At 30.5% G+C, this 18,334-nt stretch overlaps 2 protein-coding genes and 1 long non-coding RNA gene across 3 annotated transcripts in view; 1 reads left to right on the top strand and 2 right to left on the bottom strand.

Moving 5' to 3' along the window:
- Positions 1-2,731: 2,731 nt before the first annotated feature.
- Positions 2,732-4,883, bottom strand: LOC105142250 (RNA-binding protein 8A-like). The gene is made up of 4 exons (XM_011049786.1): positions 4,578-4,883; positions 4,104-4,240; positions 3,212-3,345; positions 2,732-3,025 (listed from the first exon to the last, which is right to left on the bottom strand). Exons 1-4 carry the CDS (start codon positions 4,786-4,788, stop codon positions 2,977-2,979), a joined length of 531 nt encoding a protein of 176 aa, XP_011048088.1. The 5' UTR covers positions 4,789-4,883; the 3' UTR covers positions 2,732-2,976.
- A 2,708-nt stretch (positions 4,884-7,591) lies between these two features.
- LOC105142246 (transcription initiation factor IIB-2-like) lies at positions 7,592-12,075 on the bottom strand. The gene is made up of 7 exons (XM_011049782.1): positions 11,607-12,075; positions 10,187-10,211; positions 9,268-9,397; positions 9,045-9,175; positions 8,837-8,925; positions 8,228-8,304; positions 7,592-8,012 (listed from the first exon to the last, which is right to left on the bottom strand). The coding sequence occupies exons 1-7, from the start codon at positions 11,957-11,959 to the stop codon at positions 7,879-7,881; spliced, it is 939 nt and encodes a 312-aa protein (XP_011048084.1). The 5' UTR covers positions 11,960-12,075; the 3' UTR covers positions 7,592-7,878.
- Positions 10,218-18,334, top strand: part of LOC105142248 (uncharacterized) — a 24,488-nt gene continuing 16,371 nt past the window's right edge. Inside the window, exon 1 of the long non-coding RNA XR_845525.1 lies at positions 10,218-10,461. This is a non-coding gene — a long non-coding RNA (uncharacterized LOC105142248). The remainder of the gene's footprint in view (positions 10,462-18,334) is intronic.

Below are 18,334 nucleotides of genomic sequence, written 5' to 3'. Positions count from 1 at the left end.
AAAAATTAAAATTTTTATATTTGATAATAATTAGTTATACATGCATATCTTTTTAGAAAAAAAAATTATTTATGGATGTTTTAAAATAATAATTTTTTAGTTTTTTAGAATTTATTTTTAGTTTTAAGACATAAAAAATGATATAAAAATTAAAAAATAACTAAAAAATAAAAAAAATCAGGAATTTTTAAAAGTAATGTTTAACCATAGTAATAATTAAAAAAAAAAAAAAAAAAAAAAGAGGAGGCTTGATGCGGCTGACATAAGCTAGGGTGGTAGTAAAGCAGCAATTGTGCAAGTACTTTTTAAAAGCAATGTTCAGAAGACAAAGGCAAATTGGAAAGGGAGATGGGTCCGACTAGAGAAGCAAAATGCCAAGTCCTTTTGTTAAAATCACGTACTTGTTGGCCTGAAAAGGCTGAAATGTGCTGGAAAGAGAACTTTACAAAGAGGCATCCATTCAAAGCTGTGCAACAGGATTCTTTATTTCTGCCTTGATTGATTCAGCTGGCACAGCACATTATTTTTTATTTTTTATTTTTTTAGTAGATGTGATGTCCGCGTGATGTTACTGGTTCATGTCATACTTGTATGCTATTGTAAATCTGTGAAAAAGAAATTATATAGAAAAAAATTATTATGATTTATAATTTTTTAAAAAGAATTATAAAATTAAATTTTTAATTAGATTAATATTTAAAAAATAAAAGTAACAAAAAAATTAGAAAAAATTATAACAAAAAAACAAAATAAAAAAACTATGTAAAGAAATATTGTAGCAATCTATGATGTTTCATGAGGAAATTCAAAAAAAAAATTAAAAATTTTTAGTCAATTCAATATGAAAAAAATTGATAAAAAATAATTAAAAAACACGGGAAGAAACACTGTAACAAAACAAAAATCATGTGAAAAAACATTGTAATAATCCATGGTATTTTAAAAAAAATTACAAAGTAAAATTGACAAAGATTATTTTGAAAAAAAAATTAAAAAAAATGATTTAGAAAAATATTGTAATAATCCATAATGTTTTTTTAAAAAAACTACATAATAAAATTTTCAACTGGTTTAATATTAAAAAAATTAAAAAAGAATTTATAAAACATAAAAAAAGAATTAAAAAAAGACAATCTTGGAGAAAAAAGAAAAAAATATGTAAAGCCTAAAAAAGAGAGAAAAAAAAATACAAAATACAAAACAAAAAATGAACAAACAGAAAAAAAAAAAAAACAAAAAAAGTATATGATGTAAGAAAGCTACTGTAATTTTCCACACCTTTTGAAGATTGTTAACTAGGTCATGGATAAACTGGTGTCTTGGTTGTAGGCTATTTCTCTTTCAGACTCAGCCGGCAAAGGAGGGCATTATGACCTTTGTCTCGTAGCAAAGGATATTTTTAAAAGTATTTATTTTGTATTTGAAAAATATCATAATAATATTTTTTATTTTAAAAAATTTATTTTTAATATAAAAAAATTAAAAAAATATAAATAAATACATCCAAGAAATTAATTTCAAGAAAATAAATTCAATATTTTTTAAAACACTATTTTTAACTGGGGAAAAAAAAACTTAATACAAGACAGGGAGAAACTGAATAACCAATAGCGACCCGATAAAAAGCTTATGAGCCAGGAGTCGATTCAAGCCGTTAAGCTGTAAGTACCAAACCGTAGTCCCCCCTGTTGCGACTTTATGCCAACTACCACGCATCGCTATAATGTAACTAGAATTGTTTCGCATCTTTATTGATTGTCCTGCAAAGTACCCTGGCAAAGCTGCCATGCCAGGAGTCGTGACCCTGATCTCATCGTGTCAAGTGTCAAGGCACGATTGGTCATGGGATGGCAAGGTCTATTCTAGCCTCCCTGAACTCTGAGCCTGCAGTTTAACAGCTAACAAGGAAGCTGAGAGAAATCCCACTTTTTCTTTCTTTCTTTCTTTTATTTTCTTATCTCATTTTTTTCTTTCGGGTTTTTTTTCAAAAATAGAGAATATTATGAAAAATATTATTTTATTGTTTAAAAATAAAATAAGATGGTAATTTTCTTATTATTTATCCGTGCATTCTCAAAGAGATGGGCTGAGGGATACTCTTCTGATGGGTTTTGATCTTGGGTTGTGGCTGTTCTATGGGCTGGAAAGAACCCGTGTGTCCTCAATTGCTAGCTTTATGCCCTGCTTTAGCTAGGCCTGAAGGCCTTTTGTGGACTTGGGCTTTTATCCGTGTAATCTGGTTTTGGGTCTCATGAAAATGTCGATTGCTAGGGATCTTATGAATGGGAACTGGAAGGTAACAATTAACAGGTACTGTTCTGCAGAAAACAAACCCACACCCTATTCTAATTCTAAATCAGGATGCGCATATCTCTACTAATTTTATAAGTTTTGAAATTAATAATTATACAAATCTTTATTTATAGAAATCAGGGAATAAACATTACCCTGAAATTAACAACTAATTTTAATAGTTACTGTATACAAATATCCAGCGTAAAGGCCAGGCTAAATGGAATGTCAAAACAAATTTCATGCCCACCCATAAACTGAACTATAAAATTGAGGTCACAGGACTAAGTGGGTCTAAGCTGCTCTGAATATCAAGAGCTGAAAAGTAACATTAACCTTTCTTTTTTTAAGAAAAAAACACGAGGAGTTTTAAAAAATAAAATAAAAAACATTATTATAATATGTTTCTGAGTGAAACATTTTGAAAACGTAATCTCTGTCATATTCTAAAACAGGCACCGAATCCAGAGAGGATTTTCAAGTTTCAACTCCAGAATAAAGGTAACATGAATCAATATTCAATCTGATTCAATACTTTTTACTGACAAGCTAGCATGAAATCCTGGGCTTGTTTATGAAATTGAGATTTTGAAACTAGAAGACATGTTGATGGATAGCATATTAACATCCCTGTGAGAGTATGGACAACCCATCCCCTCTCAACTTATTGCCTGTCTTCCGGTGCTAAGCTAGGTGTCTCCTTGGGCTCCTTGAACGGTGTGTGTCAAATGATCTGGCAGGGAAGTAAAGTAACAATTAAATCATCAACTTTCGACCACATCCTCGGAACAGAAAAGGTAAATCTGCTATGATTTTTTCAAGGCCAAAAGAGAGCTTTTTTCAAGCTGAGAAAGGGTTACAGGTTAGGCTAACACCAAATATAGCTACAGCATATGATAATTCATGAAAACAAGCAGACCTCCTCCCTTCGAAAGGACCAGTGCTGAAAGCCCAGTCAACAGAGATGGTCCGAAATAAGAGTTTAGTCCCATTCATTCCAGATATAGCAGCTTGAGCTTCCATAAAGTTCTCATATTCTATCAGAGCATACCCCTGAACAAAGAATTTACCTTTTCAATATCTACAAGTAGAAACATCCCGATATATTATTTACAAAACCTGCGAAATAATTTATCAAGGAGTGGAGCATATCTTCAACCATCACCATTCTCTAATGTTTTTCAAGGGTTTGTTCTTGATACCTCACACATAGCAAGTCCTATCAGAATAAGGATATCCAATTCCCAAGTTGCAAATCCATTGGCAACAAATGCAAGGATCCCCTACTTGGTAACAATCATGACCAATATTCATAAAATATTAAGCACCCCCACGATCCACAATTATAAGAATTTTAATCTTGGTCACACGCGCAATAATAATCTTCCACCAATTTTTATATCCACCTAAACATTTCAAATCTATAAAAATCAAACCCAATCTAGGGTTGACTTGAACCAAAACTCGGGTTGTATGTTGGGTAGATAGACCTATGGATCAACATAAGCTATGATGTTTAAAAAAAAACAAAAACAAAACTCAAAATAACCTCATTTTGGTTTAAGATAAAAGGTTCGAAGTAAAACCCAGTGGATCCGGCTCCGGATCAGCAAATCACCAGGTGGATTTGCTTGACTGGATGGAGTTTTATAACTAAGCATAAAAAACACAACAAACACTTTCTACCGGAAAAAAAAATAACTACAAACAAATAACAATACATTATCAAACTCCTAAACTCTCTACCAGACATTGCCGCACTCACAAATTAAACTTAAATATTTTATTTTCAATTGGTTAATAATAATTACCTTAAGAAATCCGGTGCGGCGATCAAGATTGAGATGCAAGTTGTTGATGTGGCCATAAGCACCAAATAGAGTGAGAATATCATCTTCTTGTGCTTCTTCATGCACTCCACTCAACAAAACACTCCAACCCTCTACAGCTACATCATTTACATTAATAATTGAATATTGAAATAGATAAATAAAACAATAACAAAGTTAACAAATATCTTCCATCTTTCTATTTACTTTATTACGGTCTGTTTGGAATCATTCTTGGTTAATATGCACAAATCTCATCATTTTAGTTTCTCTTTTGTGCTACGCCAAAGAAGCATAAACCCTAGGCCTTAGGCCTTGTTTGGTTGTTTTCCATTAAAAAAAAATAAAAAAACCTTAAAAATCTTATATCCCTGGTTGATTAAAAAAGAAAAACTCGCATTCAAAATCATATAACGTAAATTTTTAGCACGGCTTAAGGATAGAGGAAATACTGACAGCGAAGAGGAGTGAAGAGTTGAAGGACATTTCGGTCAATCCCACCCTCTTCCTCTTCTTCTTCGTCATGGAGTAGTGTCTGTTGCCTTGATTCTCCTCGTCCTCCGAGTCTGAGACCTCTGCCTTTGCGCCTTTCCCTTCCTCTTCCTCTTGGCTGTTCCGTCATCAAGAAGTCGCCGTTGTCTTTGTCTACCATGACTCTGCCTCTCATTCTCTCTCTGAGACTTTTTTTTGGCGACGCAGTGACTGGTGAGGAGGCAGTATTCGTTGTAACAGTACAGTACAGTTTTTTGTTGCGTGACCGGGAAGTTCCCGCCAGTTGTTATTTTTCAATCTGTTTGGTCATTCGATTAACTTTATCCTACACACGCGGATGATATGTTTGTTATTCTCGCACCAGGTTATAAATATCTTCTTACTATAATGTTGTACAGGTAATTTTTTATTTTTTTTTAACATCTCTTGTGTTATTTATATTCTTACAGTCATTTATTACAAATTAGATAATCTCATATTCTTACAGTCATTTATTACAAATTAGATAATATTTGGGAGTGTGATATAGACTGAATGATTTTTAAAAAAAAATTATTTAAAATAATTTTTTTATTTTTAATATCAACATATCAAAATAATAAAAATATTATTAATTTAAAAATTAAAAATCTTAAAAATATAATTGGACCGCGTTGCCCAACAATACCTATCCTAAAGCAAAACCACACTAAAAACTTATTTTTTTGTGTTTTAAAAGAGTTTTTGAATAAATTTGAGTTTTTTTATGTTTTTTTATTCACTTCAAATTAATTTTTTAAAAATTTTTAAAAATTTTGAACAATACCTAATTTAGTTTTTTTCTCAAAAATACTTTTAAAAATAATTAATATTAAAAAATAAAAATAAAAAAGTTAATTAAAAAAAACTATAATTAAAATCAGTAAAATTTATATTGAAGTTTTTAGATAACAAGGGTGAAAGTGCTCGTGCCCAAGGTTGTTAAAATCATGATTTTAACACGGCACGAAAAATACTAAACAAACTCAGATTGTAAAAACAGATTATAAAATCGTAAAATCATAAGAAATTTTAAAATACATAAAAAAAATTCATACTTATTGCCTGTTGGTTAGAACATCTTATTGAACTATACAGTGGAAGCATGAATTTTTGAACTACTAAATATGATGAAATATTTAAACTATATAGATAAATGTTTTTCAAGCCACATAATCTTTCTCTCCGTTACTGAAATGCATCCTCTTTTGCATTTACTATTTTCAATTCATTTTTATTATCTTTTGAACTAAGAGATTGATATTACAACCAAGATTGGTTCAAGAATTAGAATAGAAAGAAATAAAAGACCTTCAATAACAGAAGTTCTTATAGAGGTCGGTCTATTTAACCAAGCTAATCACATAAAGCAATGAAGAGCCTTTAAAATAACACTAGAAAAAAAAAATGTAAAAGAAATCGTTTTGTTGTGAAAATTAACCACATCAAGGAATCAAAATCTTAAGAATAGAAAACGAAGTAAGATTAAGCAACTAATTTTTGCTTTAAAACTGCAAGCACGAGTAAAGTTAACATGGACACTGAGGAAAGGAAGGAGTGAAGATTGGAGCCACTGGACCGTGAATACTGTCATTGACCGCTTTTGTGGAGGATGGAAATCGTTATCACCCGCTGTTATGGTTGCTGATTAGGGAAGTCACATGAGTAACATCCAATAGGCACCTGACAACTGGATATGAGGGGGGGATTTTATTTTCATATTGAAGTTTTTAAATAACAAGGGTGAAAGTGCTCGTGTCCAAAGTTGTTAAAATCATGATTTTAACACGGCACAAAAAATATTAAACAAACTCGGATCGTGAAAACGGATCATAAAATTATAAAAAAATTTAAAATACATAAAAAAAAATTCATACTTATTGCCTGTTGGTTAGAACATCTTATTGAACTATACAGTGGAAGCATGAATTTTTGAACCACTAAATATGATGAAATATTTAAACTATATAGATACATGTTTTTCAAGCCAAATATGGATACATTTTTTCAAAGCCACATGATCTTTCTCTCCGTTACTGAAATGCATCCTCTTTTGCATTTACTATTTTCAATTCATTTTTATTATCTTTTGAACTAAGAGATTGATATTACAACCAAGATTGGTTTAAGAATTAGAATAGAAAGACATAAAAGACCTTTAATAACAGAAGTTCTTGTAAAGGTCGGTCTATTTAAACAAGCTAATCACATAAAGCAATGAAGAGCCTTTAAATAACACTAGAAAAAAAAAAGAATATAAAAGAAATCGTTTTGTTGTGAAAATTAACCACATCAAGGAATCAAAATCTTAAGAATAGAAAACGAAGTAAGATTAAGCAACTAATTTTTGCTTTAAAACTGCAAGCACGAGTAAAGTTAACATGGACATTGAGAAAAGGAAGGAGTGAAGACTGGAGTCACTGGACCGTGAATACTGTCATTGACTGCTTTTGTGGAGGATAAAGATCGTTATCACCGCTGTTATGGTTGCCGATTAGGGATTTGTTTAGTTGGGAAACTTAGAAAGAGTATTTTGTACTTTGTGATTTGTGAAGATTGAAGACAATGAATTAATTCCTTGAAGTGAAGAAACTCACATAAGTCTGTGACTGTGCAAAAAACATCCAATAGGCACCTGACAACTGGACATGAGGGAGGGATTTTATTTCAGCACCTCATTTTGGCACAATCACAAAATCAATCTTGAAATCATGATTTTACACGATTTCATCTGATTTTATCTATTTTCAATTGTTTCAAACAATTCATAATTTTTTTAATATATTTTAATATAAAAAATATTTAAAAAATAATTATAAACACAGAAATACTATTTAAATAGCATCATTAAAAAAATATCAAAAGACGAACTCAGATTCCCGAGCCAACATATCCCTCCAGGTTGTGGCTAAGATTAATAACACAAATTAACATGTGCAAAAACGAGATCATCCAAATACAAAACAAAGAGAAATGAGTTGAAAACCTGAGCTTACCATTTGAAGAAGAATAATAACAATACACATCAAAATTAAATTAAAATTGCTGCTGCTGCTGCAGCAAGTATAAATTAAAGTTGATTACTGTTTCTTTTCCTTTTCCTTTCTACCACTGAATTAAAGGTGCAATTGACTGCAGAACTAAATAAACAATGATGAGAGGGCTTCCTTTGTATGCCTCAACAGTTTCTTTAATACCATCCGTAATGGAAGGCTCCAGTCTTCCAGGTATTTTTTCACTCTATAATTCAAGGACTGCTAAGGTTCTTCAGATCTTCCTCATTCGCATACCATGTTGGTATTATCTTTGATACGTGGGGATAGAGATCCTTGTACGAATTTCTGATTGTTCCTTCAGCAACTCCAGTTGCTAGTGAAATATCTGCATCCAAGCCACTACTATCAGTTGCACGTTTTGAAACTCAAGCAGTTAAATTACTAAAACATGGGTATCCAGCGGTATTTAAAATCTAGAATACTGGATGGCTTGTCTAACTAAAACTGATAGAATAGGGTTTTTTCTGAAATATCTGGTTTTATCCAACACTAGGCCATTTGTTTCCACTTCATAAAAAGAGTTAGAGACGATCATCAAACCTCGGAGAGGCTTCTTGTCGTCTGAAAGCTGAGTTATTATATAAATAACAGCTGCTGCGATTGATATAGGACTCCTCCTGCAAGCATTACAAGTCATTAGAGGGTTTTTTTTTTTTTATTTGGGGGGGGGGGGGGGATGTCAACGGCAGTCAACATCAGCTAAAATATATTGTGTCCACAAACAAGTTGATTTCTGTAAACAATCATCAGCACCCAAATTAGCAACTTTCTCTCCCTTCCTCTTGCATGCAAGAAGAGAAATTTGAAAATTAGCAGGGCATGGCACAACCACAAAGTTGTGGATAGCTTTGAAACGATGTAATCATTATTCAGAAAGAGAAAAAAAGGGTGGCAGCCATATTAGTTGAACAACTTAGATTGATCCAAAAGTTTAATAGGTTAATAGAACACAGATTTAAAGACTATTTTCTTTGCCAGGTCTTTGAATTATTTCTTCTTAATCTAAAGTTTATGGATTTCACAACAGTTATTAAGCAGAAGTCATGAGGGGCAATCAATGTCAGATTCCTTTAGTGGGTTAAGTGAGAAAAAGAGAGGAAACCATAGCTTTTCAAGTAAGTAAAGGTAATCTGATAAACTTGTAAATACCTTATATCGAACTGTTCCGACGTCTTAACAGCTTCTGTGGCAGCTTTAAATGTATGATTAGACATTCCAAGATTGGAACAGAAACGTCTCTACAGATCAAGTTGACACCAAAGTTAATAGCAAATGGTGCTTACAATAACAATAAGAAACGCTGTCTGTAAATAAACAATGAAACTAACACAGCATTTTATGGGGGGGGGGGACACACCATAAAATCCCCAGCATGTATAGTTCCCATCTCCACAGACTGGCCTGCCTCCAAACCCAGTTGTTTCACTATGTATTCTTTTGCTCGGCCAATTTCCTTCTTTGTGGCTCCATTGGCGACAGAGCAAATTTCTAGTTGAAATCCAGAGGTTCAGGGAAGCTCAAACACTTAGGAAAGATTAAATCATGAAACATCCAGATGTTAAAAGGATGTTAGGCGGTACCCTTTACAGTTCGGGGCTTGTCTTCTTGTCGACAAGCAATATAGAGGCAAGCAGCCAATAAAGCATCCTGATTCCTTCCTCTACTGGACTTTTGATCCTCCACCTTCTTATAGATCTCATTAGCCCGATCCTTCAATATTATGATAAATGCATCGCCGGAGAAGGAAAAAGAAACATTAGGGGAAATTCTCGTGAACAACCAAACAAGAAAAGCATCCAAACCCTTCCTCATAAGAGAAAGAGATGGGGAAGCGCTTTTAATATTTGTGATTGTTCTATTCATTGTAATTTTAGATGCCTAGATAAGAATTATGTAATTCTCCATAAGCTTGCAATAGAAGTGCATAACAACATGTTATCTCATCAAAACTCACTCACTTTTCTCTCCCCACAGATGGGTGAGTCTCTTTCTGCTTGGATGACAAGAGTGAACAGTTATCAAAATATTTGAATTTCACACTTGCTTCATGTAGATGAGGCTTTATCAATCATACCGTAATAGCAAATATAATGCAGCTCTATTTACATGCCAGGCATTGAAATTCCCTTCACAAGTGATGCATCGGGAATAAAAAAAAGGATCTCCTATATTACAGTCTCATTCGTTTACATGAGATTTAATCGTATCCACAAAAACCAGTCACTTCATTCCAATTGAGCCATAGAGATTTAAGAATATGCTCGTGTATCATAACTTCATAAGAATGTGCCTATACATTTTAAGAATGCTGGAAAAGGACAAATCTGGGTGGAACAATATATATGGCTCATTCCCTGGTAATACTCTAGAAATACCAAGAAAACATACTTCATTTACATGATAGTTAAGGTTTAATGCCATATTCATAAGAGGATGTTTTAAAGACACTGTTGAAACCATAAGTGGTAATAACAATGTACAAATATCAAGTCTGAATACCTTGATTGTTGCAACAAGGCCCAACCTGAAAAGGAAATTTCACAAATTAGCAATGACTTTGCAATAGTGTATTTCTTCAAAAACATCATTGCACAAAGAATGTATGTGCATGGAAGGAGAGAATTCAGTAAAATAATGCCAGCACTCTTTGAAGTGTAGAACTTTGTTCCGTGAAGAATACACAGCGTGAAAAGGTACAGACTAATCAAGTTGGAACCCAAGTCCACCTCTTCTATAACGACATTCATAAATCTTATTTGAACCCAGATGATATAGTTTAAATTAATATCCATTCCCCCTCACTTCAACAAATCCCTTCTAGGGGAGGAATTCATATTTCTAAATACCTAAAATTTCAATAAACAACACCCCCCCCCCCCCCCCCCCCCCCCCCCCCCCCCCCCCCCCCCCCCCCCCCCCCCCCCCCCCCCCCCGCTACAACATCAGAACTAGACCAAATGCAGGAGGATCCCAATTCAAATCCCTCTCATGTAAAATCAAATCCACAGCACAAACATCCAACAAAACCCCAAATCTAACCAACACAAACCAAAACCACCAAACCATTAGCAAGTCATGAACTTTCATTAAATTGAACGCACAAACTGGAATGGCTACATACACAATCTTTTCAGCACACTGACAACTGGATGCTTATTCCACCAATTCAACTGAAGCTTCACTTTTAATCCTAATTCCTCATTTTAAAAGATGCAAGATAGACCTTTTCCACAATGTTTATGAGGTATAAACATAATCAAACTGGAATGGCTACATACACAATCTTTTCAGCACACTGACAACTGGAGGCTTATTCCACCAATTCAACTGAAGCTGCACTTTTAATCCTAATTCCTCATTTTAAAAGATGCAAGATAGACCTTTTCCAAAATGTTTATGAGGTATAAACATAATCAAACTGGAATGGCTACATACACAATCTTTTCAGCACACTGACAACTGGAAGCTTATTCCATCAATTCAACTGAAGCTGAATTTAATCCTAATTCCTCATTTTAAAAGATGCAAGATAGACCTTTTCCATTGTACAGGCCTTCAGTAGAAACAACCGAATCATCCATGGGTTTCAGCCCTTCCAGTCAATATCCATCCTTACTCAAAGAAAAAAATGCCATTTTGTCGTTGAATTAGCATTTCTACTATCACTATTAAGACCCATCAATCCCAATTTCATCAACCTAACCGCGGACTCAAACCATCAACTAATTCCATTAACATTGCACCCAATCAAAACCCATCAAAATCAAGATTCAAATCCAACTCCCCTATCCATCAAAATAAAAAATCTAAAGAAACCATCAATCCATAAACTTGTATCCCTTAACCTCAACCAACCAGATCCAAACACCTCCACAACTTCGTAACCAGTCAAATAAAGCAAGACCCAAAAAAAATTTACCTGTCAGACATGGTTGCAATGGTTTTAAAAGCCAGAATCAACCCACGATCAGGATTGGACCCACGGTTCTGCCACCGACCAAGAGAAGTCGACAAGAAATCTCCGGAAGCACCATTAGGTTTAGCAATAACAGTAGAAAGGCCACCATCTGTTAACAAAGGATTAGTAGGTCCACCAACACGAACTGGATCATTATCTCCTGATTCATTCGCAAAGGTTCTCCACTCTGATGTTTCATCGATCGAGTGAGATTCTAAGACAAGACCACACTCTGAACACACTGTGTCTCCTGCTGAATGGTCGCATACTACCTCTGTGTGTTTCTTGCAATCTGAACAGAAAGCGTCCCCCATGTTTCGTTGTTCTTCTTGATGGTGGCTTTTTTTAACACGGTGCGAGGAGAAGTGGGAGAAGAGAGATGATAGATGGAAGGGATCCCCGTCTTTAATTGGGGAGCTTATATAGATAAAGTTGGGGTCTGTTTGGTTGACATATTATTAAATGCCTCTTGCTTCGCTTTGAAGAAAGATATGGTTTCGGCTCGACCTAGAAAAATTAGGATCTACAGTTTTAATTCGCTGGTTTTTTAATTGAGTTTTACAATATATAAATTTGATAAAAATTAATTAACCCAGTGACCAGATAATTCTGATAGGATTAAAATTAATTAACCCAGTGACCAGATAATTATGATAGGATTAATATAAAAAAATTATTTTAAAAAAATAAAATAATATTTTTTTAATTGAATTGAATTTTATAATATATTATTTTGATAAAATTTAATTAAAATAGTGACCAAGCTAGTTCTGATTTGGTTAATGTTAAAAAAATCATTTAAAAAAATAATATAATAATTTTTAATTAAATTAAATTTGATAATATATTAATTTGGTAGAATTTATTTAACCTAGTCACTAGCTAATTCTGATTAAGTTAATGTCAAAAATAATTTATTTTTAAAAATATAACAAAATATTATTTTCAATAAAAACAATAAACTTAGGTCTAATCAATTATAATTCCTACACTTATGATGTTTTATTTATTTATTGAGTTTATAGAGTATTCAATATTTATTTATTTATTGAGTTTATAGAGTATTTAATGAATCTGGATATTAATTATGATACATATAAATAATTATGTTTTGGATTATTTAAAAAAATTATGAAGCAATAATTTCAGATTTTTTAAGTTGAATTGGCAACTATGGTTCAATTTCAAAACTCAAAAAAAGAAAAAAACTTTGATTGTTTGAAACATATATGTTATTTTCGCCATTTCTATAGTTTACCTATTATTGATTAAATCATGGTGGAAACATGATATTATTTACAGCCAGCAGTGCACTTAACTGACAAGTCGCATGGATAGATGGATGGTAATTATGGTTGTGTCACTTCAACTATGGGAGTCAAGTGGTAATTAATTACTTTTACTGTTGGAAAATGTTGTTTTTGTTGTGAATGTTTCTGTAGTTTTGGGGGAGAAAAATGCCCCGTTGGAAATCTTTTATTTGAAAAACAAAATACTCTACTATTATTATTAAGTGTGTGTTTATTTTTGCTTTTTAAATTATTTTACAAGTTGTGTTTTTTGTTTGAAAAAACATTAAATTAATATTTTTTAAATTTTTTTATAATTTTGAAAATAAAAAAAATATATAATTATAATACACTTTCAATTAAAAAATACTTTTGAAAACAACCTAAAACCACAATACCAAGCATGTATTAATTATAAAATATAAATACAAGTTTAATGGATAAAAATAGAAGAACTTTGTTCTTTCTTGATATATAATGCTTAAAAAAAAAAGTGAAGATAAAATAATTTTTTTGTTGGTTTTAGTTTACTATTGTAAATGCTTTTAAAATAGGACTTTTTACTTACAAAATGATAAGTAACAAGCATGTACACGTTTTGTCGCTTTTCCAAGATAAGAATAAAAAGAGATAAAAGAAAAAAATTACTTTAAAGTTATCTTAAATACAAATTTATTTTATATTATTTATCCATCTTTAAAATGAAAAATAATTTTTATATTTTTTTTTAATACTTTACAATTAATTTACGATGCTTTAGCCTAATCATGAGGTCACTGCAATTGTGGGTAGGTATAGAGTTCTTTTGTTTTTTTATTTTAAAAATAAAATTGTTTTTTTATTTTAAAATATTTTTTATGTTTTTATATTATTTTGATATATTGATGTTATAAAAAAAATATATAAAAAATTATTTTTGATATATTTTTAAATAAATTTAAAAAAACAACTAATAACTTAGTTGTCAAAAAAACCAATACAACCCATATAACTTAAATTGTTAAATAAAATCTCAATATATAATTTATATTATTTTTTGACACACTTTCAAGTAAAAGTTTTTTAAATTCAAATTTTTTATAAATTTATATTAATTTATGATTAATTTTTATCAAAAATAAATAAGGATAATAAAATTTAAATTTAAGATCATTTTATCATTAAAACTTAAATATCTTGTTAAATAATAAATTCAATTTAATAACCTGAATTATTAAATAAAATTTTAAAATATAATTTATATTATTTTTTAATAAAAATAAAACTGAGTTTTGTTCATTTGCTCACGTGGGCAGCGTGGATGCCTGGTTGAGCTAACAATGGAGGTAGCTTGGAGATAGTGATTTGCATGAATGCATGGGAGATGGATCGTGTTTGATTTTAAAAGCCTGGGGCATGCTCTTTGTATGCCTCCAGGGGGTGCTGAATTGGTGATATCTGGTCCAATATAGATCTGCCTTCATGATCTTGACATGACAGTCAGTTGGCTGCTCATTTTCTGATGGGATCTGGGCATAAATAAGTAATTTCTCCATGATCTTGGTTTCTTCTTGTTGTCTTGATTCTATTCATCGATTTTTTGCTCTCTTCTCCATCTTACTAAAATGGTTCGAAGTCAATTTTTAGAGATATAGAGCTAATTAGGTTTTAATTTTGTATTTTAAAGATTTATCAGATCGAATTCTATAATTTTTAACATGACTGAAAATTTATATAATTATTAATTTTAAAATATATAAAATTAATCAAAATACTAGTTTTAAAATCAATATTAACCTAAAAAAAATTCAATATCACATAAAATCAGGTTGGAGCATGGCTTTATACCCCCTCTTTCCTTTTCTTGTCTGATTTTTACTTAGGTTAGGGTTTTAAATCTTGAATTAATATTAAAAATAATTTATTAATTTTTTTTCTTAAGAAATCATGTTAACGTAAGAGATGTGATATTATAATTGCTGGGAAAGAAGATTAATATCGATGACATGCTCAAGAATACGTAAATAAATATATAAAAAAAATGAGTAGAGATTTTTATTTTCTTTTTCTATGAGCCCGCAAGAGTATGAAGAATAACAGGCTGAAGGTCCAATTGCACTGAAGCCTGGGTGCTGACGTGTTTTATAAGGCTGGGCTTAGATTTTGCCCACGTCAACCAAATACATGGATATTGCATATTGCCACCTGAAGTTGTTATTACCACTCCTGTTGCTCTTCTCACATCTATCTTTATTAATCTATAGCGAACTGGAAGACATAAAGATTTGCTTGCTTTTTAACAGGGTAGAGGTTTTTTCTTAATATTTTTTTTCATAAATATATTAAAAATATTTTATTTTTATTTTTTAAAATTTATTTATGAAATAACATACTAAAAATACCAAAAACAATTTAACTCGAAGCTAAAAAAATTTAACAAATCTTAAAGATACAAATCATAATCTTAAACACCAGTGCATGGTTTTTTTTAAATAATACTTGAAAATATATCAAGGTAATTACAAATCATAATCTTAAACACCAGTGCATTATTCTTTTTTAAATAATACTTAAAAATATATCAAGATAATTTTTTTATTTTTTATAATAATGTATTAAAATTATTAAAAAATATTAATTTAATATTTTTCGAGTAAAAAAAACTTAAAAAGCATTAGCAAATGCATAGCCAAACACCTCCTTTGTCGAACTCTTAATTTTTTGTTTGATTAATCGTTTACTAGTTTCTTATAGTTTAATCAGTTGTACTCGTAATAATATATTGTTCTATAGCTAAATTAACAGTCTAAGTTCATCCTTTTTTTGTTAATTTATTTCAACGGCCCAGGTCCACAATGCCATTACTATAAAAAAAAGAGATAGAAAAGCCCAAAATGGATTTGTTAATTTATTTCCACGGCCCAGGTCCAACAATGCAGTGGCCTGGTGAAAACCCAAGCTACTGACAAGTCGATAAACTCATAAAAATAAAAATAAAAATCATATAATCTCACCTTCACTAATTGCATAATCATGAACGACAAGGATTATGTAAAAACTCCAACATTTTCAAAACCAAGATCGATCAAATCTACTGCCAAACTTGAACCTGTGCGAGTAGCGACAACTGACAAGTCGATGAACTTTAGGTCAGTGAAAATTAATTTACCTTGATTTAAGCATATAAAAATAAAAGTTGCTTTCACTGTTAAAGCAGTCGCGAACGTGTATGATTCCCAGCTCGACCAATTCTGACAATGATTTGGGCTTCCAAGGATTTTAACGTTGTGAGTGGAATTGCTGAGGCTCTCTGATGTTTAACAAGACACCTCAAAGTAGGTAAGTAACTGGCCATGGCGCAAATTCAATGAGACGGGCAAAACTCCTAATCTACCTCACTGTGATTTTGCGTTAAAACCATGTTTTTAAATCTTTTTTAAAAAATTTTACGTTATTTTGATATATTGTGTAATTTTTTTAAAAAATAAATAAATATTATTTTAAAATATTTTAAAATAAAAAATAAACAATTACTATTGTAATATTAAATATTATCTCGTCTATCCAAATGTATTTATTTTTATGATTTAGATTAAAATGACTGTAAGACGTGGAAAAAAATTTATAGCTCAACATGTTAATGTTACTTTTTATTAACTCTTGGGTGACTCATAAATTTTAATAAATCCCATAAATATAAATTAATATTTTAAATATAACTAAACACCTTGTTTTAACATGGAATGGATTAAAAGCAAAATCTAACACAAAAATAAAGTTTTTATTATTATTTTTATGAATATTTAAATTAGTTTGTATGTATTTAGATTAATCTCACGTGCTCTAAATTTAATAATATAAGTTTTTAGTGGTAGTTTTGTAAAATTTAAACCGATAAAATTTAAAATAAATTTAAAATTTAATCAGCTAATTTATATACATTAAAATCAAAAAAACAAAAAATTCTTACAAAGCTTTGATGCAGGAAGGGTATCGATCTCGGGCAAATTTGCAAGAGAAGGATAATGTATGCGTAGGATTGCAAGTGGGTCTTCTGACGAGGACCACATGGTCTGGCACGAGCTAAAGGAAATTTTACGCTACCTGTGGTAATTTCGAACATTAAAATTTTTTTTAGCTAAAGGAAATTTTACGCTACCTGTGGTAATTTCGAACATTAAAAAAAAATTCATTAAGAACTATTATTCAAAAAACTAAATAATGAATAATAGAGTTTTGTATAGTAAATATTATACTTTGACCTTTTTTAATAAATTTTGAAAAAGTTTCGAGATAAAGGTAGAGACTATCTAGAAAGTGTAGGGTAACAATGCAAATCACTGCTTTTAAAATTTCAGAGATAATTTATTTGATGATTAAAGAATTTTATTTCATTTTTTAATTATTTCAGATTCAAATCTTAATATCAATAGATAAGATAATCTTAAAAAATGAATTTTGATTCACATATAAATCTGGTCTGAATATACTTTTAATATATATATATATATATATATATAAAATTTGCCATACGGCGCCTCTAGTTTAGGTGTCAAAGCCTTGATTTGCGCCTGACTTGCTTGCCTTCTGCGGCTTTTCCCTTTTCTTGAATGTGAATCCCAAGCTTCTTCTTTTTTTACTGGCATTTATCCAGTGGCTTCTCATCTCGTATAACATCATGCCTGACTTTTCGGTGTTGAATAATAATTGCTTTTTAATTGTTTTTTATTTAAAAATTGATAAAAATAATATTTTTTAATTTAAAAAAATTATTTTGACATTATCATATAAAAAATCTAAAAATCTAAAAAAATAATTTTAAATTTTGACATTATCATATAAAAAATCTAAAAAAATAATTTTAAACAAAGAAATTTAATTTTTTTCCAATCTCCATATGGAACGCAACACTACAACGGAGCTAAATTTTGCATGCAGACAACCTTAATCCTTTGTTATCAGCTTACCATTTGAGTGGGTTTTGATCACTGCAGTATCATCATGGATTAGAACTCAAGAGGAAGTCATGAAACAAATAAAAAAAAATTAAAAAAAATCACGAAAGGTATGTCAAGCAGATTACAAACTAGTCAAATCAGGTCTAAATTATAATTACATGTCGGGGATTTATTTCATAATTAATTTTATTTATTATCGAAATTAGAGTCACTCTAAATACATAGTTTATAAACTTCTTTCAGCTATATTGTTTAGCAATGCTCTCGCAAGGAACAGGGTAGTCTAGTTTTAATAGTCTGATTATATATAAATAAATATTTTTTTAGCATGTTAGTATTTTATACTGTCATCTCTGTAAAAACATTTTACTAATTAATTGATATGGATGTATAACATTTTACTGTAATATCATAATTTTAATAATTAATTGATTATAAATTTAATTTTAATAATTAAATGATT

Source organism: Populus euphratica, unplaced genomic scaffold, assembly GCF_000495115.2.
Source record: "Populus euphratica unplaced genomic scaffold, PopEup_1.0 scaffold138.1, whole genome shotgun sequence".
Lineage (NCBI taxonomy): Eukaryota > Viridiplantae > Streptophyta > Magnoliopsida > Malpighiales > Salicaceae > Populus > Populus euphratica.
The sequence above is the reverse complement of the archived record's forward strand: the minus strand, read 5'-3'. Positions and strand labels throughout refer to the sequence as shown.

What these genes read in the sequence shown, in the direction of transcription:
- LOC105142250 (XM_011049786.1), bottom strand. Translation starts at nt 4,788, where the DNA reads ATGAGAGGCAGAGTCATGGTAGACAAAGACAACGGCGACTTCTTGATG. An exon ending in GCCGCACCGGATTTCTTAAG is followed by an intron (nt 3,346 to 4,103) that starts GTAATTATTATT and finishes TTCTTTGTTCAG; the next exon opens with GGGTATGCTCTGATAGAATA. An exon ending in GGTCCTTTCGAAGGGAGGAG is followed by an intron (nt 3,026 to 3,211) that starts GTCTGCTTGTTT and finishes CTTCCCTGCCAG; the next exon opens with ATCATTTGACACACACCGTT.
- LOC105142246 (XM_011049782.1), bottom strand. Translation starts at nt 11,959, where the DNA reads ATGGGGGACGCTTTCTGTTCAGATTGCAAGAAACACACAGAGGTAGTA. An exon ending in TCGGAACAGTTCGATATAAG is followed by an intron (nt 8,305 to 8,836) that starts GTATTTACAAGT and finishes TAATGCTTGCAG; the next exon opens with GAGGAGTCCTATATCAATCG. An exon ending in CGACAAGAAGCCTCTCCGAG is followed by an intron (nt 8,013 to 8,227) that starts GTTTGATGATCG and finishes GCTTGGATGCAG; the next exon opens with ATATTTCACTAGCAACTGGA.